The sequence below is a fragment of the Tachyglossus aculeatus genome, chromosome X4 (genome assembly GCF_015852505.1).
Source record: "Tachyglossus aculeatus isolate mTacAcu1 chromosome X4, mTacAcu1.pri, whole genome shotgun sequence".
NCBI lineage: Eukaryota > Metazoa > Chordata > Mammalia > Monotremata > Tachyglossidae > Tachyglossus > Tachyglossus aculeatus.
Window position 1 is genome coordinate 26025888 of NC_052098.1, and position 24685 is coordinate 26050572.

The 24685-nt window shown below is 40.2% G+C and overlaps 1 protein-coding gene across 2 annotated transcripts in view; it reads right to left on the bottom strand.

Annotated features, from left to right (window-relative positions):
* Positions 1-6740: 6740 nt before the first annotated feature.
* PSIP1 (PC4 and SFRS1 interacting protein 1) overlaps positions 6741-24685 on the bottom strand; it is a 40141-nt gene continuing 22196 nt past the window's right edge. For both annotated transcript variants that reach the window (XM_038769431.1, XM_038769432.1), the window contains exons 9-16: positions 17711-17999; positions 17150-17268; positions 11818-11873; positions 10904-10974; positions 10517-10618; positions 10111-10324; positions 9247-9352; positions 6741-7955 (exon numbers count right to left, since the gene is read on the bottom strand). In XM_038769431.1, coding sequence (XP_038625359.1) covers positions 7883-7955; positions 9247-9352; positions 10111-10324; positions 10517-10618; positions 10904-10974; positions 11818-11873; positions 17150-17268; positions 17711-17999 — 1030 coding nt within the window. In that variant the 3' untranslated portion in view covers positions 6741-7882. The remainder of the gene's footprint in view (positions 7956-9246; positions 9353-10110; positions 10325-10516; positions 10619-10903; positions 10975-11817; positions 11874-17149; positions 17269-17710; positions 18000-24685) is intronic.

Sequence of the window (24685 nt, forward strand, 5' to 3'; positions counted from 1 at the left end):
CTGAGGTGAGGCAGTAGAGAAGGTAAATAGAGTGGGGAAATGAGAGATTAGTCAGGGAAGGCTTCCTGGACGAGATGGGATTTACGGCTCTGAAGATAGGGGTATTTTCAATAGTGGTCTGCCGAAAGTGAACAGGGTTGGAGTTCCAGCCACACGGGAATGTGTGGGAAGGGGTTGACGGCGAGACAGATGAAATCAAGGCACAGAAAGTCAGTTGGTGTTAAAGGAAAGTGTGTAGACTGAGTTGTAGTGGGAGGGGAGCAAAGATAGATAATAGAGAGCCGATTGAGTGCCTTAAAGCTGATGGTGAGGAGTTTTTGTATGATGTAGAGATGGATGGGCAACCATTAGAGGTATCTGAGGAGTGGGGAGATGTGCGCAGAACTATCTGTTAGAAAAATGATCCAGGAAGCCAAGTGAAGTATGAATTGGAGGTGGGGAGAGGCTAGAGATAGGGAGGTTAGCAAGGAGGTTGATGTGACAGAGGTGGGATATGATAAATGCTTGGATCAGTGTGGTAGCAGTTTGGATGGAGAAGAAGATGCAGATTCTAGAGACGTTGTGAAGATAGAACCTATAGGATGTGGTGACAGACTGAATATGTGGGTTGAATGAGAGGGATGAGTTGAGGATAATGCCATGGTTAGGAACTCATGAGCCAGGGTGGTTTGTTTAGAGATGTTCTGAAATCAGGAGAAAAAACAAAATTGCCGAAGTCAGGGCTGGAGAGGTAGACTTGAGAATCATATGCATAGAGATGGTATTTGAAGCTGTGGGAGCAGGTAAGCTCCTCAAGGGAGAGGTTGTATATGGAGAATAAAAGAGGATCCAGAAATAAACCTTGAGGGACCCTCACAGTTAGGCGGCGGGGGGCAGAGGAGCCAGTAAAAGAGACCATAAAGGAGTGGGCACAGAGGTAGGAGGAGAACCAAGAGAAAACTGTCAAACTGTTTTAGTGTTTCCAGGAGAAGCGGGTGGTCTCCAGTGCTGCTGAGATGGAGTAGAGTCTGATCAATTTGGCACAGGACAGGTGATTGGTAACTTTGGAGAGAGCAGTTTCAGTGGAATAGAGGGGGGAGAAGCCAAATTGCAAGGGATGGAGGTAGTGGGCGTAATTATTATTATGCATTTGCCATGTTCTAAGCACTGAGGTAGATACAAGTTTAATCAGGTTGGGCACAATCCCTGTCCCACACGGGGCTCACAATCTAAAAGTAAACAACTGCATCAATGATATTTATTGAGCACTTACTGGGCAGAGCATTGTACCAAGTTCTTGAGGGAGTTCACTACAGTCGAGTTGGTCAACATGATCCCTGACTTGGAGGAGTTTAACAGTCTAGGATTTGGAAAGGGCAAAGAGTCAGAGCCAACTATCTGGAGGTTTTTTGCATAATTGGATAATTTTACTAAAGAAAGGTGTTGGAGAAATTGAACAGCTTCAGCAGAGAGATTGAGGGAAAGGACCGTTTTACTAACTACATTGGCAGAAGCAGCCTGGCCTAGTGGAAAGAGCACGGGCCTGAGAGGACCCGGGTTTTAATCCTGGCTCTGCCAATTGCTTGCTGTGTGATCTTGGGTCACTTTACTTCTCTTGTGCCTCAGTTTCCGCAATGGTAAAATGGGGATTCAATGTCTGTACTCCCTCCTACTTAAATTGTGAACCCCATATGGGTTCACAATTTTGATACCTGTCTACTTGTTTTGTTTTATTGTCTGTCTCCCCCTTCTAGACTGAACCCGTTGGGTAGGGACCGTCTGTATATGTTGCCGGCTTGTACTTCCCAAGTGCCTAGTACAGTGCTCTACACACAGTAAGCGCTCAATAAATACGATTGAATGAATGAATATGGAACAGAGACTGCCTGACCTAATTTAACTTGTACGTACCGCAACACTTGGATGTCAGTGTTTGACACACAGTAAGTGCTTAACAAATTCCCCCCCACAAAAAAGGGAACAAACATTAGTGGCTTGAAGGTGCTAATTGGTGTGAGTTGAAACTTTTTTTTACAGCATGTATTAAGCGCTTACTATGTGCAAAGCACTGTTCTAGGCGCTGGGGAGGTTACAAGGTGATCAGGTTGTCCCATGGGGGGCTCACAGTCTTAATCCCCATTTTACAGATGAGGTAACTGAGGCCCAGAGAAGTTGTGACTTGCCCAAAGTCACACAGCTGACAAGTGGTGGAGCAGGGATTTGAACTCATCACCTCTGACTCCAAAGCCCGTGCTCTTTCCACTGAGCCATGCTGCTATTTGCTAGTTTGCACCCACCCCAGAGTGTCTGTGTGCTTGGGTTGGGAAAGGAGGGAGAAAGGCTCGCACGTTGATTTCTTGGGGAAGTTATCTGAAGTGCTGGTTAGTAGAGATCATCAATCGTATTTATTGAGCGCTTACTGTGTGCAGAGCACTGTACTAAGCGCTTAATCTCTGGGTGGTGAGATGCCAGAATGGTGTCACATTCCCATCCAAGTGTAATCCGTTCTGCTGTAATGTTACAGCAGTGTTTGCATTGCGTATCTTGGCTAGAATTCTGTTGAGCTATCTTTTGCTTTTTACCTCTTTGGGTGCTCCTTATTCTTTTTTTGTTGCTTTTTACCTCTTTGGGTGCTCCTTCTCATTCTTTTTTGCCCACTCTTCCTCTGCCTCCCACTCCTTTACTGTGAGCGTTCTTCAGAGCTGTTCTGAATCAATCAATCAATCAATCAATCAATCGTATTTATTGAGCGCTTACTATGTGCAGAGCACTGTACTAAGCGCTTGGGAAGTACAAATTGGCATCACATAGAGACAGTCCCTACCCAACAGTGGGCTCACAGTCTAAAAGGGGGAGACAGAGAACTGAACCAAACATACCAACAAAATAAAATAAGTAGGATAGAAATGTACAAGTAAAATAAATAAATAAATAGAGTAATAAATATGTACAACCATATATACATATATACAGGTGCTGTGGGGAAGGGAAGGAGGTAAGACGGGGGGATGGAGAGGGGGACGAGGGGGAGAGGAAAGAAGGGGCTCAGTCTGGGAATCCCTTCTCTTCCTGTTTTACAGTCATGCCCTCGGGAGGGTCGTCTGTCTCCACAGTTTCAACTATCACCTCTGTGTGGGTGGGTCCCAAACCTACCTCACTAACCTCACTTGCTTGCCCCCAGGACATTTCTACATGAATGTCCCTCTGGGACCCCAAACTCAATATGCCCCAAACTGAACAACTCTTCCCTCCCAGTTCCCCATCTCTATTTAGCTTCCTGGCAGTCGACATTACCTTCCTCCCTTGTCTCTGAAGCCTGCAACCATGGCAATATCTCTGACTCCCTTCACTCTCTCAGCTCCCTTATTCAGTCAGAAACTACTTACTATCAGCTTTAAAGCATTCAATCAACTCCCCACCTTCTACTTTACCTCACTGTGACTCAGCCCGCACACTTAGCTCCTCTACCTACTCGCTGTACCTTGATCTTGTCTATCACACCACCAACCTCTTCCTCCTCTGGAGATGAAGAAAATGGAAAAGGGAGAGTTGCAGTGCCACAAACCACTATGGGGGTGACGTAGGCACTGCCCACCTAGGAACACACTGGTCTGTCCTGCAGGCACCCTTTGGATTTGTTGTAGCTCTTTGTCCTTCAGGGATCCATAACATTCCTATTATGGCAGCCCCCTGGAAAGAGCCCTGCCCTGGGAATCGGGAGACCTGGGTTTTAGTCCCAGTTCTGCCTGCTTGGGGTAAGCTATCGGCACTGGAGGTTTACGACCAAAAAGCTACTTGGGACATTCCCTGAGGAATTCTAAAATAGCTGGCCAGAGTGGATGGCAAAGACTGCACTGGCTACCAAGACAAGCTCCTTCCAGGTTATGGTGCCACAGCATACCATTGGCATTATTCTGTGGCCATACCAAACTTATAAACCTCCATGTACTCTTTGCAATGTGCTGCATTCCCGCCAGCTTACTCACTCATCACATTTTGTTCCCCAGGATGATGATGATGATGGCATTTTTTAAGCGCTTACTATGTGCAAAGCACTGTTCTAAGCGCTGGGGGGGATACAAGGTGATCAGGTTGTCCCACGTGGGGGAACAAGACTGGAAGGGAGAAGAGAGTACGGGTGACCCTGCATAAACCGCCATCACTATAACCCATTCCTCCCTGCAGGTACTTGCTCTGAGTCAAGGCTCATCCAGTACCCCTGATGGCAGGCTTTGTCATATTGTTAGGGTGTTTATGGTCATTATTATTATTATGAATCCTTTGAGAGCTTTAGGCTTCACCTTGTTAGAAGTTGGGCAAAACCCAATGTCATGTAGGTATTGTTTTTCCTGCTTCGATCTGTAGCCCTCACTTTAATCAAAATATGGACTGTTTTGGTTGTCGAGCTTGAAGCCCTAAATTAAGCAAAATTATCTTCATCTTACAAACACTGGCATAGAAGCAAGGTTGAACATTTGTGGAGCTGTTGGTGGCATTCTCAAGAGCTGGAAAGACAAATTGCCAATGAAACACTTGCCGTACAGACGCTGATGTATCAGAAAACCCCTGCCCTTTGAAAATGCTTACCTTGATCTTTACCCCCACATTAAAATAAATGTTAAGCTGAAATTCTGAGGGCAGGGAACAGGAGCACTTGAAGGGGGATGGGTTTTAAAGAGTTCTTGAGGCAGGAACGTGTTTGTTTTCAGACCTTATTAAAAACTCTCTGATCTTATCAAAGATCTGGGATGTGCAAAGCTGGGAGTCTAACACCCTCATGGAACTGGCCCCTAACTTAATAACACCAATTTACTCCTTTTTAGAGAGACCCATGGGCTCACCAAAAAACAAGCATGTTGCCAGATGTGATACTATCGATAAGCAATATTGATATTACCTTATTCATTCAATCATATTTATTGAGCACTTACTGTGTGCAGAGCACTGTACTCAGTGCTTGGTAAGTACAAGTCAACAACATATAGATGGTCGCTACCCACTCAAATAGGGATGAAGACTGTGAGCCCTATGTGAGATAGGGACTGTGTCCAAGCTGATTATTGTGTATCTGCCCTAGTGCATAATACAGTGCCTGGCAGAGAGTAAGCTATCAACAGATACCATTAAAAATAAAATTCTAATTTGCCAAGCTTTAAAAAAAAAATCTTCACACCAACCCATATACTCCCGTTTAGCAACGTGGGCCTTCGTGACACAATAACAGGCAGATAGAGAAGTTAGAGGGACTAATGTTTTGTGTTTCTGCCCTGGCAATAGGTTTTCCGGTCAGTAATATTACCTTAAAAAAAGTCATCAGCCAGTGTAGATGGTGGAGCAGACGCCCCTCCCCTACCCAATTTCTCAGAAAAGTTACTGTGGGTGAGTGAATTTTGAAGTTTTATCCACTGATCTCATTAATGGTGGTTGGGATCCAATTAGGTGGTAAAGATCAACTAGCTAATTGAAAAAGTAGCATATAGAAACTTTGTGGGGGGGGAGCGGGGGGAGCTGTTACCAACCTTTGTATTACAATTTTGGTTTCCCATTCAAAAACTAAAATGGCAATTACAATAAACTCACCACCATGTGGTCTCTAATGGGGCTAGGTTGGATTTTTAATGATGGTATTTAAGCACTTACTATATGCAAAGCACTGTTCTAAGTGCTGGGGGGGATATAAGGTTGCCCCACAGTCTTAATCCCCATTTTACAGATGAGGGAACGGAGGCCCAGAGAAGTGAAGTGACTTTGCCGCTTGTCAGCTGTGTGACTTTGGGCGAGGCAGGATTAGAACCCATGACCTCCAACTCCCAAGTCCATGCTCTTTCCACTGAGCCATGCTGCTGCTTTTCAGCAGGAAAACAAAGCAATGGGAAGAAGGTTGTGGGTAGGGATTCTGAGTACCTAGCAGTTTATAATCAGAATTCCCTTGGAGAAACTGGTTTTGTAATTTCATAAATTGAGGTGGAAACTTGCCAGGGAAAGCAGCTATTATTCATTTAATCAAGTTTGAGCCACTGAACACCTGAGCTATAAAATGTGTCAATCTAGGAAGATAAGCAACAGGAAGCCAGCTGTTGGCAGAATGCCTCTCACATACCACATTGGGAAAGCTGTGCCCTTTGACCCCAGAGTACCAGCATAGTGAAAACCTGAAATCCTTTGCCGATACCTACTTTATTGCTGTCCTGGTTTCTTTTTTTTTTATTACTTTAACTTTTCCTCCCCCTTCTTACATTAGGGGCTGGGGTCACGTTGAGTTTATCTGTACTGTGCCCTGTACAACACAGCCACCTATACCTAAAATGTATTCAGGCAGCCTATTTCCAAAATTGACATCCTTAATTCATTTGTCTGCCTTGAAGAGTTGAAAAGCTTCATGATTTTCAATCCCCCCTACATTACCAAGTACTTGGGAAACCCTGAGCAGATACTGAATATGCATATGAAATAAACACTCCCCTTGCAAGCAGGGAACATACTCTCTCAAGTGTTTAGTACAGTGCTCTGCACACAGAAAGCACTCATGATTGACTAATTGATGTACCTGATGAAAGATCCCATTAGGTAGCAGCCATTAATGTGCATATTTACAGCTATTTAACATTCCGTCTAATTCCTGTAGCATACCAGTCCAAACCGTGGGGTACTGACTCATGCTAAGAAACGGTATTATGTGTGTAGATCAGTTCCAGCATAGAAAGTAGTCACGTGACAAAACTGCTAGCACAGGGACGATAAATTAACAGATCAACTCCCAATTTTCAAGAAACTTCCAAAAACTTTATTTTCAACCAGTTCAGTGAAATAACTCTCCCTGCATCCGAAAAAGTAGGTCACATACCAAATATAAAGATGCTGTACCTCTTAATTTCCCCATTCGAATGACAACTGCAAGATGTTTAAAGTGCAGGTGGCTGCTGTAGCTGGATTGCCTCAATATGCTCATCTGCTGCATTGGATTTCCATGGCATTAATCTTTCCTTAAGCTCTCTTTCTCCTTTGATAGTTTCTTCTTCCTCACCTTCCCAGATGCCACCGCCCCACCCCAATCTCAGCCTTTTTCCTCACCTGCCAGCTCCCATGGATTTCATTCTTTCCTAGTCCCTTGCTCTTAACAGACCCAACCCTCTTTCTGCCTGCCTCTGCATCTCCCAGTGAGATTGAGCCTCACCTCTATTCTGGAAAATTCTTAACCATCTGAATCCTCTATTTTTGGTAGTTGATGGGATCGTTTCATATTTGATGACTTACCTCCTTAGCATTTAACTGACCCTGCTACTTCAGACAGATTTTCCTTGTCTTTAGTGGTACTTAAGTCTTCCCGTACAAAGTAATGTTCTAACACTATAGTATTTAAATCTCACAGGCAAGTATTCAACAGTAGAGATACCTATGCAGAAGGAACTTGAATATGTATGACTTTCCCATCTTTTATTTCTCCTTCAGATACTTGATGCTTGCATTTCTAAAGGGATCATTACCATAAAAATTAGCCTCCAGTATTCATAAAGATTTGTAAAAACTATGCACAAAAAAATACGATATTTTGGAAGGTAGTGGGTCTATACAAATAACAGTTAAAAAAAAGTAACCACTACCACTACACATTAACATACTATAATCAAGTAAAAATATACTACAACTATAACTTGTAAAATAAAAGCAATTTTCAGTTTTCTAAAGGATCAGCACACTTACTGGGTATATAGCTTTAATACTGCACAAATACAATCCAGCAAGAATGTTCAATTACTTTTAAAACAAAGATATAAAGGGATTGCTCTCCCTCAAAACAATTTTTTAAACATCAAAACCTATGCTTATAAAAATTATTTAAAACTTTCAGCAATCTAAATATTTCAAATGCAAAACTGTTAATCCTCTCTTCCAAAATGTAACTTTAAACTCCAGTTTCGTCACGTTCGAGGTTGGTGTCCTGTGATGACTTTTCAGGCTCCTCTTCGTCGGATGTCCTAGAGGGAAGAGGGAAGCGATTAGCACTGGAAGGAAAACTTTCAGTAAAAAGCAGGCACATTCAAGCCAAATTATCTTAGCATCTAGATAAAAATGAAAAGGAAAAACTCACTCTCATGCTGGTTACTGCTTCTACTATACAATTTCCTATAGACAGATTATTCGGGATTGGGCCCAATCCAGATCCAATCATCGAGGAAATGTTTCAACAGGTAACTGAGCTCCCCACAACACCTCTCCCTTCCCCAGTCTATTTTGGACTCTCCTCTTTTCTTCTGCCTTCCTCCAGCCCTGTTCAGGCTCCCGCATCTTCCCAACAAACATGAAATCACCTAAAGAGATGCAAGCAACTGAACTAAAAACTGCCTGGATAAGCTAGAGATCCCGATGGGAGGGGGCTGAACATGAGAAGCAGCGTGGCTCAGTGAAAAGAGCACGGGCTTTGGAGTCAGAGGTCATGGGTTCGAATCCCCACTCCACCACTTGACGGCTGTGTGATCTTGGGCAAGTCACTTAACTTCTCTGAGCCCCAGTTACCTCATCTGTAAAATGGGGATTGATTGTGAGCCCCACGTGGGGCAACTTGATCACCTTGTATCCTCCCCAGCGCTTAGAACAGTGCTCTGCACATAGTAAGCGCTTAACAAATGACATCATTATTATTATTATGAGTTGTAACCTAACAAGCAAATATTTTTCTACATCCACAGTAGTTTAAGAATCCCTCTTCACACACACACACCCCTGCCCGGCCAAAAACGATGGGCTGAAGTAGGTTAAAAAGTATATTTCCTCTGGCCATTAGAATCTCAGCACTCCTACACCCCTAAAATTAACTCTAAAAACATAATACAGTTTAAATTCTGGCATTTCATTACTTTTAAAGATTGTTTTAGTATTTCAAATGATTCCCTTTGATTTCCATAGAATGCAATAAGGATCTAATACCTATGGATGCTTGTTTGTTATTATTACTAATAATAAAAAAGGAATTTTCTAAGTACTGTGTACAAAGCATTAGGGTAGATACAAGGTTATCACACTGGATTCAGTTCCTTGTTCCCCTTGCGCTTCTCTCTTCCATCAAACTATTCAGAGATACTTCAACATAGTCACACATCCTCCTTACCTTGTTTCCCAATTTAAAGTTTATCTGAAAAAAACAGATGAAATCAAACTAAATTGTTCCAGGAGTTAGACCATGATACATTACTGACAAAATAGCTTAAGGAGATAGTCAACAGGAGTGGACTGCAGATTCAGTATCTGTAACCACTAATAAACCCTCACTTTTTATTAGGGATGACTTCGTGCTTCTCTTTGCTCTCGTCGGTGCTGTCTCCATTATGTTGGGGAGGGTTGTCTTGAGCATCTGGACCTCCGTTTGTCTTTGAACCTTTGAAAAGTTCATCAATAAAAGCCATCAGAACATACTCAAAGTACCGAACTCATTCAACACGTTCACAAGTCAAAGGTTTTTTTTCTAAGAGCCTGGAGTTCCTCATCTTCCTCAAAGGAATTATGGGGATGCCGTTCTTGCCGCTGATCCCTTGCACCCACAGAGTGGACTATCTAGGGTTTGCCAAACAAGGCCCCAGACAGCAAACCCCCACACTAATAATGGTATTAACTACTAAATTAGTTGGGTATTAGATATTCTGCACTGAACTACAGCTCCAAAATCATATCTTAAGAAAATTCAATGGGCAGTTTCGAAATTCATAGATATAATATTAGCAGGCCTTCCCAGACTGAGCCCCTTCCTTCCTCTCCCCCTCGTCCCCCTCTCCATCTCCCCCATCTTACCTCCTTCCCTTCCCCACAGCACCTGTATATATGGATATATGTTTGTACATATTTTTTACTCTATTGTATTTGTACATATCTATTCTATTTATTTTATTTTGTTAGTATGTTTGGTTTTGTTCTCTGTCTCCCCCTTTTAGACTGTGAGCCCACTGTTGGGTAGGGACTGTCTCTATGTGTTGCCAATTTGTACTTCCCAAGCGCTTAGTACAGTGCTCTGCACATAGTAAGCGCTCAATAAATACGATTGATGATGATTGATGATGATGATGATGATAATGGTACACAACCTGCAATAAATGGTACAAATCACCTCTCATAATTATTCCCCACCCTATTACCACATACCTGTCTGTTCCTTTTCTGGCTTTTTATTTGGGCCCTTCTTCCCCTGTTCTTTGGTTTTGTTTGCTTCTTCATGTTGTTTCTGTTCAGCAAGTGATTTGTTCAGCACTTGTGTAATAACAGAATCTCCTTCACCAACCAAAAACATGTTCTTGAATTTGTTGTACAACATTGTGGACTTCTCCATGATAACCTGACTAACTTTGAACCGCCGAATCTGGAGTTGGGGGGTGGAATAGATGACAAATGAAACTGTAGTGTAGGGTTTAAAAACAATTTTTTTGGTAAATTTTTTTACACGACTACAAAACATAAAGCATATCTACGAGAAAAAACATGTGGGCACATTTCCCCTTAAACTGTACCAGGTATTCCCTTTTCTTGGTGGAAACCATGTGTACAAACTTACTTTTTTCAGAGTTGTAATCATCTCTGTGTGTTTCTGGGCTTGTTGCATTGTGACTTGAAGCGAAGCAAGTTCATCCAGAGCTTCAATACATCTGTTCACATCCTTCATAAAACACCACAATGATTTCAGCATATTCAATCATTTCCAATACATGGGACTTTTAAATTTAAAGCAATTTAACCTTATATCGGAATAATGAAATAACTGAATACTAAGAAAAGTGTTTCAAAAATTAAAACTAGCTCATAATTATACAAAATCAAGATAGACCCACAAGTAGAAATACAGATCATTGCCTTCATATTCAAGTAAGACACCACTCACAGTGTAGTTCGTGTGTGTGTGTGTGTGAGAGAGTCAAAGATACAGAAGATGTGATACACTTACAAGGTTATCAATTTTGAGTGAATTTTTAATTTCTGCGTGTATCCTTTGAAGTCGAGAGTCCATTGATGTTTCTAAAAATTAAAAAAATTGAAAGGCACAGTGAATATTGTTCAAGGCAGTAACATTTCGGTATAAGCAAATCAACACAGACTACTGAATGAGTCAAGAACTGGGTCTCTTGTCATTTACTGGCGTGACTTTGCCAGACACAAAACTTCTAAAAATAGTAATGAGTACTTCTGGAAAGTTAAAGGTGATGTAAGTATAACTACAGGACACTGGCTTTGGGTCTTTTACCCATTCTGCAACAGATTAAGCAACCAAATTTCCTACTTGGTCCAACAAAGTGATGGTATAACTTATCTTTGACCATCAGTGCAGCAGGTCCCAGAAATACCTTCATTACCCAACACATCAGAATAGAAAAAAAAAATTAATGTGTACCTGTGATTTACTTACATTTCCCTTTTAAACTCCTATCATATTTCACTCATACTTAGCTATACTGTTCAGAATAGGAGGAAAGGGAATTGGCTTGAGGAAGCATACTGTTAGGAACTGAAGACATTACAGAAATGCAGATAAACACAGAGGAGGTTGGAGGTGGGGATGGAGGAAAGCAAAAGGTATGCCAACATTTTTTTTTTAACATGTTCTACATTAGGCTATGCCCCCTTTGCTGAAACTTGAGGGGGAAACTTGAGAGGTGTGTTTAAAACAAAGATATACAAAAGCAGCTGCATTCAGATAGCCAAAAATACACTTAGAGTTTTGAGCACCATGATATTAAAGAACAAAAGAGTAGATTCCAAACCTGTTCTTCCTCACCTAAATCTAACCTGTGTTCACCTGTCCTACTAAAGAAAAAATTACAGTGTGACTGCAATAGTGAGCATTATTTTAAAAAAACTAACCTCGCTTCTTCTCCACTTTCTTAACTTCTGGTTTCTTGCTTTCATCTTTATTTTGCCTATTAAAATGTTAATACAAACATTTTACAACATTGCAAATTCAGTAAACAGATTAATCAAAAACAACAGGTCTACTGCTTTGGCTAATACTTAACAGCCATAAAAACTAACTATAACAAGTAATAAACGATGAATATTCCAGTGAATCAAAAACGAACTTTTCAGAAAAATTTTCAGAAAAGACCTAACTCATACCAAACTGACCAATTGGTACTTTTTTTAGTCTTGCATCCTTATTGCAATAAAACACTTTCAAAGCATAATGTCGACTACAGCTATTATTTCACCCTCCATTGATGTAAAATCAGTTTCATTTATTCCCAGGGACCTTCTGACATTGATTTTATGGTTTAGTGTCTAAGAAGCAAGGCTTGATTTTTTTTTAAGTTAAAAAACTTTCAAGTTAGCTATAACTTAAGACTGTTAGGTACCAAAAATCATGATAAGGTGTAAAGTAAGCATCATACTGTCATTAGGATTTTAACCAGGTAACTGTAAACTAAGAAAGCAAAAATCTAGCATTTTCCCCATAGGATTAAATTCCTTACTATTTGTAACACCCTCCAGGAAGAACACCTCGACGAATTGTATATTTATATTCAATCTACAAGATGACTTAAAACCCTCATTTTTCTTCCCTTCATCAAAGTATAAAATCCAACCCAGACATTTGAAATAATCACAAAGAGCTCCTACTACATTTTTTTCAAAGGGATGTCCAAATTAATTTTGAATCAGATTAGTTTATTTCATGCCTCAATTTAAGAAATCTTATGTTGGATCACAAATGATTTAGGCTCAGTATTGTCTCTAAAATGACAAGTAAATGATACATAGAGGAACAGGGCATTATTTACCACCCCTCCCGCTCAACCCCATTCACATCGACACTCAAGAGTATGGATAAAAGCATCAGTGCATCTTTTCCCTCTAATAACACCATGAAGCTACCATTTATGTAGCTATTACCCATTCTTAAGCCTTCTAATATTCATTCTTGTGAGGGAAAGTTAATCAAGTTGAGTGGGGGAGGCTTAAGAGCCATATATTGAATGTATAAGCAAGATTATTGGGAAACTCTTCCTCATCGGTTATATAGGGTTCACAATGACAAAACGTGGAAGTCAGATTTTAAGAAGGAAGGAGTGCTTTGTCTCTCACACTGCACATGAGTACATATTTCAAGAAACAAGGCCTGATTTTTTTTTAAGTTAAAAAACTTTCAAGTTAGCTATAACAAGACTCTGTTAGGTACCAAAACATAGTAAGCGCTCAATAAATACGATTGATGATGATGATGATAAGGTGTAAATTAAGCATCATACTGATATTTCACAAACGTGCACTTTTATTGTGCATTTAAAAATTCACTCAATCGTATTTATTGAGCGCTTACTGTGTGCAGAGCACTGTACTAAGCGTTGGGGAAAGTAATCAATACTTGAATATTACCTCTACCACCATGAAAATTCAAAGGTATGAATCAATTGAAATACACAACAAAAATACCTAAAGTTTTTCTTAAAAAAAACCACCTTTATTTTAAAACTTGTTACATTGTCATTTATACAAGTCTACTACTTCATCTCATGATTTAAACACTAACACACTGATGTTTAAAGCAAACAAAAAAAAAAACACCCTACAGGAGGGCACAATTCATCCATCCTATGCTGCTCCACTTCAGTCCCCGGATTCAAAGCAATTAACCTTTTCATTATATAAATCAAATTGAGAACATACAACCACCATTTTTCCTCATCTTCAATCCGAGTTCGTAGCTTGCTCATAGCTTTCAGACACAAAGTTTCATTTTTAAGGAATCATGGTCCACCTTAATGTTTAGTGTTTATCTTAATGGAAAAATGCATCATCATAATGTTCAACACAATAAAAATAGCACTTAAAAGTCCTTTAAAAATATCTTTGATTTCTTTAACCAGTCATCCATCAGGGGATTAAGAAAAAAAAAAACAACCACTTTCAGTCCTCTGATTCTGCCTCAAGATCTTCTTGTGTGCTCCACTTGTATTCTTTCTTTCCAGTAACTCGCTTAATGCTTTGAGCCCAAAATATGATTTTTTTTTATTGTAGATTACATGATGTTTGGCTGGGAATACAATACAATAGAACTTTATTTTGCATAATGCCTTTCATACAAGCTGCATATGAAACACTTTTCAGAGATAAAATAATCGTATTACAGAGTTGTTCAATAATAAAGAAAAGGAATGAGTCACAATACATAGTATTTCTCCTGCCCAGAGCAGGAAGCACAGAAAGCTGAAGGGGGGGGGGGGGACAGGGGAAATTAGGCTGTAAATTTACTGATTTAATAATTTTAAATGTTTCACTGCTGGGTTACAACAAATATAAAAAATAAAATCTACCCTCAAAATCAAGTCAAAGAAAACTACTTAAGCCATTATCACACTGAAAAAATTTTTGTAGCATGGACAACTTTCAAATGGTTCTTCATATAGCCACTTGCCGTTATGTGCCCCATGCACATGATTAAACAAAAATGGGAAGGGGGAATAAAAGAGAAAAATAGAAAGGAGACAATAACAGAGTAATAGAGCACAGGCCTGGGAGTAAGAGGGGCCTGGGTTCTAATCCTGACTCTACTACTTGTCTGCTGTGTGACCCTGGGCAAATCATTTAACTCCTCTGTGCCTCAGTTACCTCATCTGTAGAATAAAGATTAACACCGTGAGCATCATGTGGGACAGGGGACGTGTCCAACTTGATTAGCTTTTAGCTACCCCAGCGCCTAGTAAAGTGCCTGGCACACCGCGATAACAAATACCATTAAAAAAAGATGTAAAGAAATGTCAACGAGGTCAAAAATCCAAAAGGAAATGAGAGGAATATGAAGCCCTAAATAGGTTCCACATCATAAAAAAAAGCTTTACCGATTTCCTTCAGGAAGCAGCATGACCTACTGGAAAGACCATGGCCCTGGGAGTCAGAGGACCTGGATTCTAATCTCAGCTCCGCTACCTGCCTGTTGTTTGACTTCAGGCCAGTCGCAACTTCTCCGGACTTCAGTTTCCTCATTTATAAATGGGAATTCACTACCTGTTCTCCCTCCTAGACTGTGAGCCCCATGTGAGGCAGGGACTGTGCCCAACTTGATTAACTTCTATGTCTACAGTGCTTAGAACAGTGCTCGACGCATAGGAAGTGCTTAACAGATACTGTAATAACCGTCCTTCAGTTTATGGATTTCTGAATATACTCCAATGCTGATCTACTCACTGTACGTTGCTCTCGCCTAATGTTGCTGCCAACCTATCGCCCACGTCCTGCTGCTGGTCTGGAATGCCTTCCGACTATCAGTCTCCCCACCTTCAAAGCCTTATTAAAGGCTCCACTCCTTCCAAAATGCCTTCCCTGACTGAGCCCTCATTTCCTCTTCTCCCACTCCCTCCTAGGTGGCCCTTGCACTTGGATTTGCTTCTTTTTTCACCCCTCCCTCAGCCCTTGTGTACATAACTGTAATTTATTTATACTATTTATGTCTCTGCCTCTAGACTGGCAGCTCACTGTGGGCAGGGAACGTGCCTACCAACTCTGTTATACTCTCCCAAGCTTTTAGTACAGTGCTCTGCACACAGCAAGCGCTCAATAAATACAACTGATTGACCAAGCGCTTAGTACAGTGCTCTGCACACAATAAGCACTCAATAAATACGATTGACTGATTGATTAAACAGCCCTAAAGGCTACATAGTTGAGACCGAAGGACCTTTAACAGCATGAGTACTTAAAATTACAAAAATGGGTCAAAATGATTGTCGGGTATTCTGGATAGGAAAAAAAGGAGAATTTGCCATAAAAGACTGGAACCGCATTTGAAAACAGGAGGAACCCAGGGAAAAAAGGATGCTGTAAAGACTCCCAAGTCTTTTAGCACACAGGACTGTTTTTATTTGTGTGTATCAGGTAACAAAGAAATATGAATAAGAACTCTAAAAACCCCCAGAGTTCGCTATAATCTATTTCTGTGGAAAATATACAATGGTACCATCCAGGAGATGTTTGTAAAAGCCTTTGAACATGACATTTGCAATTTCTTATGTCTACTGGAAATTCTCACCTACTCACTGTTTGCACTCTGTACCCTGAGGGGAATATGACTTTCAGGGATGAGAGAGTGTGAAAGACACTGCACAAACCATAAGCACTATAATTCCTTCAATCATTCAACAGAAGATTGCATTTTCACTACCTATTCTAATAAGTTGTTGCTTAACTGTACTACCGACTAATTTAGCACCTAGAGGCAAAGACTTCTAAAATCAAACTGGTGATAAAATGTATCCATGCCAGTATGTTACGCCTTCCTCTCCCCACCCATCACTCCCCGACCGTTCACTGAAACCTGAACAATTCTGACAAGATTGCATTCACACATATACATACTATCTGCTACATACGCCCAATTACGGGGCTTGCACGCTCACACTAAGTCATTTGAAGACTTAGTAGGGTGAGAATAAGTGGAATCCATATCCAATAACAGGATCAGGCAGGCTAAAAATCAGTATACTCATTTGTCAGATATACAGAAGGATAGGGATTGGGTGAGGAGAGTAGGGAAAACTTATTCTACCAGTTTGATCCAAATTTTGATCAGCACTGGAATTCCTACAAGGCTCAGGCAGTGCCAATTCAAGGAAACCAGCAAAGATATAAAGTTGTCATGTCAATAGTTAATCTTGAGTTTTCCTTTCAGTCATTTTTTTTCTTTCACATCTCCCAATTTTATGGAGCCTAACCTGGGAAGGCCCATTTTCCACACAATTCTAATCTAGTTATTTTAATGAAGCAAGGGTCGGGGGAAAGAAAAAAGGAAAAAAAAAGAGCAGTATGTTTCTAATGTGTTTCCCCATATCTTGATTATTCCCATGCATATTTTCAGACCACCAAGAGCTGTTAGGCGGAGGTGTAAGGTGGTTTGGTTCTTTAAAACATGCCTATTCAAATCATGGATCTGAAGGTACCAACATGAGTTTTAATCAATCTCAGTTAAAGTACTACAAACTGGGAAAATCCAACTAAACCATCACCAATTATAGAAAAAAGTTAGACACCTATATCCCTTCTTGCCAATGCTGCAAAGTGGAGTCAAACAAAATTATCAGCACATTTTGAAAAACAATAAGTGACAAGAAATTGCTAAATAAAAATTCACACAATTCCTTGATAATGAAATCTGTTTTTTAAAGGTTTGCAAAGACTTAAAAGTGAAGCTTATAAAAATACTTACGGCTCAGCTTCCATTTGCTCCTCCTGTTTGCGTTTTCTTTCTGCCACTTCTTTCTCGTGTTGGGTTTTTAAAAGGTTCCTTTTATGAGCAGCCTGAAAGGTTCTGCCTCCCTTTTTCTTCTATTTAATATGAAAATTACGGTTTTTGGGTTAATTTGAGTTACTGGTGTCCGTACTCCCCAATAGCTAGACCCATTGAAATTACAATAAATTCTGCGATAGTCCTCTCCTGCCTATTTATCCTTGCCCTTTACCTCTAATATCACCCTCCCCGAGAGGCTATAAATTTCCTTCTTCAGGATACCCCCCAAAACCCCCAAAACAAATAAGCAAGATCACATATAGAAACGGATTTATATCGTTTCTCAAAAAACTGCCCACAATGACTCTCTCGCTTCACCAAAAATAAGAAGGCTCAAACCCACACTTAAGAAGCATTTGGAAAACACCCAATTACTCTCTCCTGATGACCTGTTCTATGGGAACTTTATACAGAGAGTGGAAAATAAAACATTCACGTTCAAGATAAGAACTTTTCACAATAAAAACTAAAGAAGCGTACTTTTTCCTCATCTTGATCTTCTTCATCTTCCTCCTCCTCCTCTTCCTCCTCCTCCTCCTCATCTTCGTCCTCCTCCTCCTCTTCCTCTTCTTCTTCAGAATCAGAAGCTGAGGTGGAGCTAACTTTTGCAGCATTTTTTCTTTTGGGTTCAACTTCTTTCTTTCCCTCTTTTTTGTCTGGTTCTTTCCTTGGCTTATCCTCTTCCTTTTGACTTTCTTCATCTTTTTTCAGCTGCTTTTTTGGTTTTTCCTCTGGCCCTTTTTTCTTGCTTTTATCCTCTTCAAGAACACTGAAGTTTAATAACAGAAAATTAGTTACCTTTTAATGTCTTGGTTAGAATCTTTCTATCAATGCCCTTCTCTCCCTCTCTCAACAAATTGAAAAGCTATTTGGAGACATGACAAAAGATTCTTCAACAAGTATAAATAATAATAGCGTTCAATTAGTCTAGCTCTAAAGGGATAATGTAAATACAGGGTGCAGGAAACCAAGTCCCTCAAATTCTGCCATTTCTTATAATTTGGCAGGGGGGGGAAGAGTAGCAGGAGTCAGAAAGAGATGGGTTCTAATCTCAGCTCCACCACTTGTCTGCTATGGGACCTTGGGCAAGTCACTTCACTTCTCGGTGCCTCAGTTACCTCATCTGTAAAACAGGGATTAAGACTGTGAGCCCCATGTGGGATAGGGACTGTGTCTGGCCTGATTAGCTTGTATCTACCCCAGCGCTTAGTATAGTGCCTGGCACATAATAAGCATTTAGAAATCCCATTAAACCCATTCCCGAGACACCCCCTCCCACTAAAAACTAAAAATCTGAATTTACACAGAACAGTGAGTTCTAGAAATATTGCCCATTATTTCTATAAACCTAGTATGAGTACATTTTCATATTGGGGAAAAAAAACCCACCAGGACTCTGGAATTTGTTGAAAGGCCCAAATAACTTTGGACATGATAGCCAAGTTTACTTCTTGATTCAGTTTATCCTACAAACTGGGAATCACAGCAAGCCCTAACTTCAAGAATGTGTGTCAGGATTAGAAAAAGACAGTAAAGTGTTCAGCATACAGGAATATTAAGCATGAATAGGATAATAAACTACATTATAATCCACCTGAGAGACAGCTAGGTTCTAGGATGAAAGTCAGGGCATCTCTATAGTACCTTCAAGAAGAAATTTAGCATGCATGATCATTTCACTTACCCCTCCCCAGATTACTTTACAATGCAAGTTATCAAAACTACACACTTTTCACTTGGTCACTGTATCAGTTCGTATGTGACATGGACCAAAGTAATAATTGAATGAATAAGAAGAAAACCCTTTCCCAGATGGTAACCATACACTTCAACTAAAATGAACACCTATTAATAGTCACTGAAATTCTCATTAGGAAAGGGGACCGTTAAATCCATGCTAGGACTGAGTATGCTTTTGTAAATAGCAGTCCGAAGAGTAACATAGAAATATTCAGGGTACTGTGGGGTTCTGGCGCACAGGTACACACTTGAATTCAGAAATAACAAAAAATTATTTGGCTGCCAAGTAAGCAGTAGGCAAAACCGACTACCTCGCTATTCTTTCCATTCTACTATTTGGTCCAACATTCACTGGGCACTTAGTGGGGTGCCATGCATGTAGTGGGTACTAAATATCTATTGTTAATGAAGACAAGTTAAAAGTACATTATATGCAAGCCAAAATATGCATTTTGTCCCTTTCACATGTGATAATTAGCGAAATGATTGATTCCAGTTCCATTAACTCCTCTAAAGAGGAAACAACTGCACACAATACCACTCAGAAGTTGCTGAAAAAAGATATTTAGAACTCAAAAATAATAAAATCATACTTCCAGGGCTTGGATACAATGAATCATAGATAGCTTGCCCTCAACTGCCCCAGCAATATAATTAGATGATTTCAGTAATTATACATACAGAACAATCATAACTGGAATGTCTTCACAAAATGTCATGTTAATATCATCGGTTTCAAATATAGACATCGATGTGGAACATTCTCACAATGAGTTAGAAATAACAGATAAGGAATCAAACCTAACTTCTGTTTTAAGTGAAAAGGAAACAGAAGAGCAGGAATGATGTTTTTTCAGGATGCTGATCGACAGCTTTAGTGAACGTTCTCGGGCAAACAGGCAATATACCAATTCAAAACTTTGGAGTGTCTTCTTGCCCAGTAACAATGGGGGAAAGAGATGCAAATTTTATGTTTCCATAAAATCATTAAAAAAAGAAAAAAGGGGCCAGCATACTAAGTCTAACAACATTTTTATAAAGTCTCTAGACTAAGCTTGTTGTGGGTAGAGAACATGGCTACTGTTACAGTGTACTCTCCCAAACAGTACAGCGCTCTGTACACGGTAAGCACTCAATAAATACGATTGATTATAAGGAAAACCTTCCAATCTGGCAGCCACCACTACCATTTAGGTAGGCAGCTGAATTGTGAATTGGTTGTATTTGATGCTGGCACGTGATTCCCTAAGAGGAAAGAAGGGGTCAGGAATAAGGAAAGAGTAAATGAACAAGGGAAGGGGCTGGGTGGTAAAGGGCATGAGACAGAAAATTAATTGTCATTCATTCAATTGTATTTATTGCGCTTACTGTGTGCAGAGCACTGTACTAAACTCTTGGGAAGTACAATGCAGCAACAAAGAGACAATCCCTGCCATATACAATGCTTAGCAAAATTAGGCAGTTTACAGTCATCCTGACAATCAATCAATTGTATTTATTGAGCGCTTACTGTGTGCAGAGCACTGTACTAAGCGCTTGGGAAGTCCAAGTTGGCAACATATAGAGACAGTCCCTACCCAACAGGGGGCTCAATGATATGGCTATCTCTCAGTAATAATAATAATAATGGTATTTGTTAAGCGCTTACTATGTGCAAGGCACTGTTCTAAGCGCAGTAGGAAAGTTATGGTAAGCAAATATCACTGGGAAGCATCTTTCAAGCTTATCTCTATCAATACAGTCAAAAATGCTAAGACTATAAAGACAGGATAGTGATATCACAATGGATAGTGATATCACAATAAGTATGTTTAAAAATCACTTGAAACAATAATAACAGTCAAAAAATTCCATGAAGCAGGCAAGCCTGTTTTCTTAACGGGGCTGATTTACAGTGACAGACACATATAGTTAGATTACCTCAGCTTTAAGATAGACTGTAAGTTTGCTGTGGGCAGGGAACGATTCTACCAACTCTACTGTATTGAACTTTCCAAGTGCTTAGTACAGTGCTCTGCACACAGTAAGTGTTCAATAAATACCACTGATGATGGTAATATGGTAGCATTCTAAGTAGTAACCTGGAGACCAATTAACTACTTAACTGATATGACCCTCTAAATGAATATCCATTCCAATCAAGAAAATGACATATTCAAATATTGAAATACACAAAATTAGCGTGTTCAACATTAGCTTTAAAAATAGAAAAAACAAAGTAGGTGGGATAAAATAATGATGAAAAGATTTGATAATCAAGCAGTTGCTTCTACTGGATTTTGTCGTGCTACGCTGCAACTTTCTTCAGTTCTCCCCCACACCACGTAAAAAAATATCTGATTTTAATACAACCAAGTTAGATGAACGTGTAAAATTTCTGATATGAAAAACATGTCATTCAAATTCACTTCATGGTCTGAGAAGATGAAATATACCATGCATAATTGTATTGAGCATACCAGTTGGTAATATTTACCTTATGAAATATGAAAGTATGCCTTCATTTTATTCAATCAATAAATGTGAAGCTCTAATATTCATTTGTAATTATGTCAGTTACAGATTACTGCCTAAGATTCTTTTTTCCCCTTCTCTTGAACTGAGAAATATTCAAGTTGAAAGTAGAAACATCAGCAGGTATCAAAAAGAGTTTTTTATTATCTGGATTTAGAAAGTCTCCATACATTCAGCGATATAAAACCATAAAAGAACTTCATTTTTAGAAAATGAGCTCCAAGAAAAAACCCCCACCCTCTAGAGCTGGAAAGAAACTTACCACAAACAACATGTAAATGATCAGATACATCCTTGAAAAATAGCATCACCTAATTACACAATTATGGAGACAACTGCTTCTAAATCTGAACCTTCTTTTTTTTTATCTTCAGATACTTCCGAAAACTACTTTTTTTTTAACTCTTTCACTATCCATTTCTCCTCTGATTTGGTGGTTATGTCCGAAATTTGACCACGCCTTTCGGGTACTAAAGATGATAGAGGAATCCAAAGCAGGTGAGAAGCAAGGGGTTACGGGCTTACGTTGTACAAGAGCGGACAGTCCTACATAAGCCAGGTGGGGTCTACACAAAGTACAATTCACCTGAGTTCAAACCGGGTTCCTGACTCCTGCAGTCCCATTTCAGGGGGGCCAGGGAAGGGGGGACGGGGGCAACGGGGACCAGAGTGTATCAACTGGACAACCACCAAACGGGAAATGAGCTTGGGCCAAAGTAGAAGGGGCTCAGACCTCATTTCCAAGAGTGCCACGTACATGTGCGGTAATCTCCCGAGCTGCTGGGATGACAACTCACAGCAGTATATAGGGGCAACCGCACATGCGTGAACACATCTTCCCGGAATTGAGCCTGGGCCAACTTCCAATCTGACTTGGCACTCAGGTGTCACAGTCCAGAACCAGGTCTGGGCACTTGGTCCCCAGAGGGCTTTAATGTTGCTCTAATGCCACCTCGACGCAGGAGGAATACGCTTGGTAGAGTCCCAGATTGTACACCTGAACCACATGCCTGAAGGTGTTCTGCATTCTGCCAACGTAATCAAAGTGCCTTTCCGAGTCCTAAATGTTTCGCTTGGTTCGCAAACCAGTCAAATGAAGTGGCAATGCTATTATCACCAATATTTCTACCTTTGAATCTTGGCTCCAAGAGATTTGCAGCGGCATGAATTAGAAGTCAACAAACTTCTTCCTTTCTGATTGATGCTTTTCATTTTTCCTTCTTTGGTACTTTCAAGTGGAGACACATTTACACCGTCTGATAGCTGAGGTGGTTGGTTTCACCCAGGCCATTTGACAGACCCATGTGAACTAAAACTCAGATGCAGTCCACTGTCCAAGAAATTCGCTTTCACATTTTCACAAACTTCGGCTGCTGAATCCAGAAAGCCTGTGGATCGAGAATACTTCGGCCTCTCAAGATTTTTCACGATAGCCATTTCTTGAAGCACTTCTTGGTTATTTCATTTTCAAGTGATGTGACCACGCTACCTCATCTAGCATTACCACAAAACTTGGATGCCGCCTTTTTGTTCTTCCACATTCTTTACTTTCTGATTCTTCTTGAAGATTGTAACTAAAATATTCTTTCCTTGCACATTTTGCACTTCCTGTCCACATTCTCCCTAGAAGAGACTAGCTCAAAGAATCATTGCTGGGCAAACAGAATGATTATCTTAACTTTAAAACCATTGGCCAATCTTTACTTGCAGAATCATGTAAGGGTGTCCCCAGAAACATATACTGCTCTTGCCAAGAGCTTATTTAATCTTTCCTTCATCTTCTTGTCTACAAGCGGATTATCTGGCGTATTTTCCAAACGGTTGAGACATCTGTTAACCTCATGAAGGGCAACTCTTTGTAATGTACATCCTTTTTCAAAAAAGAGGGAGGACTTCTGGATCCACAATGTTGGCTACTTCAGGGTTGTCGTGATTTACGTTACCACTCTTGGGGGATTTTTTTAAAATCTGCTGGACCCCTCATACACCCTTATGGTCTGATCACCCTTGAACTGTTTGGAAATGCATCTTTCGTTTACCAAAAAACGCTTTTTCCATCAGAATAACTTGTAGTGTATGAGTGCCTTCATATGTAATAGATCGTCACACCACTTTGCTGAGAGAAAAGAAGAAATAAGCAAATGTAATAGTTAATTTATACATTTAAAGTACTAAGCTAGAGCAAATGAAAGTTTTCGTAATTAACGGGCTGGGTGGAAGAGCATCTCCCCCAGGAAGATAACTACGAACCACCCCTTTCTAAACCTTATCAACCAGATTTAATGCTAACTATAGGGTGACTTGAAGCAGCAGATTGGGAGGAATTCAATTATCAAATCAATGGTATTGAGCACTTACTGTGTACAGAGCACTGAACTAAGTCCTCAGGAAAGCTAGCTCTCTTCCTCCCTTCAAGGCCCTACTAAGAGCTCACCTCCTCCAGGAGGCCTTCCCAGCCTGAGCCCCCTCCTCCCCCTCTCCATCCCCCCGCCTTACCTCCTTCCCTTTCCCACAGCACCTGTATATATGTTTGTACGTATTTATTACTCTATTTATTTTACTTGTACATATTTATTCTATTTATTTTATTTTGTTAATATGCTTTGTTTTGTTCTCTGTCTCCCCCCTTCTAGACTGTGAGCCCACTGTTGGGTAGGGACCGTCTCTATATGTTGCCAACTTGGACTTCCCAAGCGCTTAGTACAGTGCTCTGCACACAGTAAGCGCTCAATAAATACAATTGAATGAATGAATGAAAGTACAAGTGCTGGTAGATGCGATTCTTGCCCACAAGGAACTTACAGTCTACACGAGGAACTTATAAGAATAAAACTATAGTAACCCTGAATTCTAGTTCATTTAATAGTCAACTTAGAGAAATTTAAACTCTTACCTTTAAATAAACAAAAAAGAAGTATTTTTCAGTCCCTTGTGCTGCTGGATACATTTTATGTGCTTCTCGGAGAACAGCAGTTTCAAGGCTTCAGGCCAGTTACTTCTATTAACTTCAAACTCTAGATCAAAGGTGACCAATGACCAGAGAAAGGCAGGCAAAGGAAGACATGCAAGAAAGAAGGCCCCAGCCTCCTCCTGAACCCCCTTTCCTTCTCTGAGGGCAAAAGTGCACCTTGGATTTGAAAGTTGTGTATGTTCACAGCAGTGTGTACACAGAAATTGTAATATTGCACATTGTCATGTGTA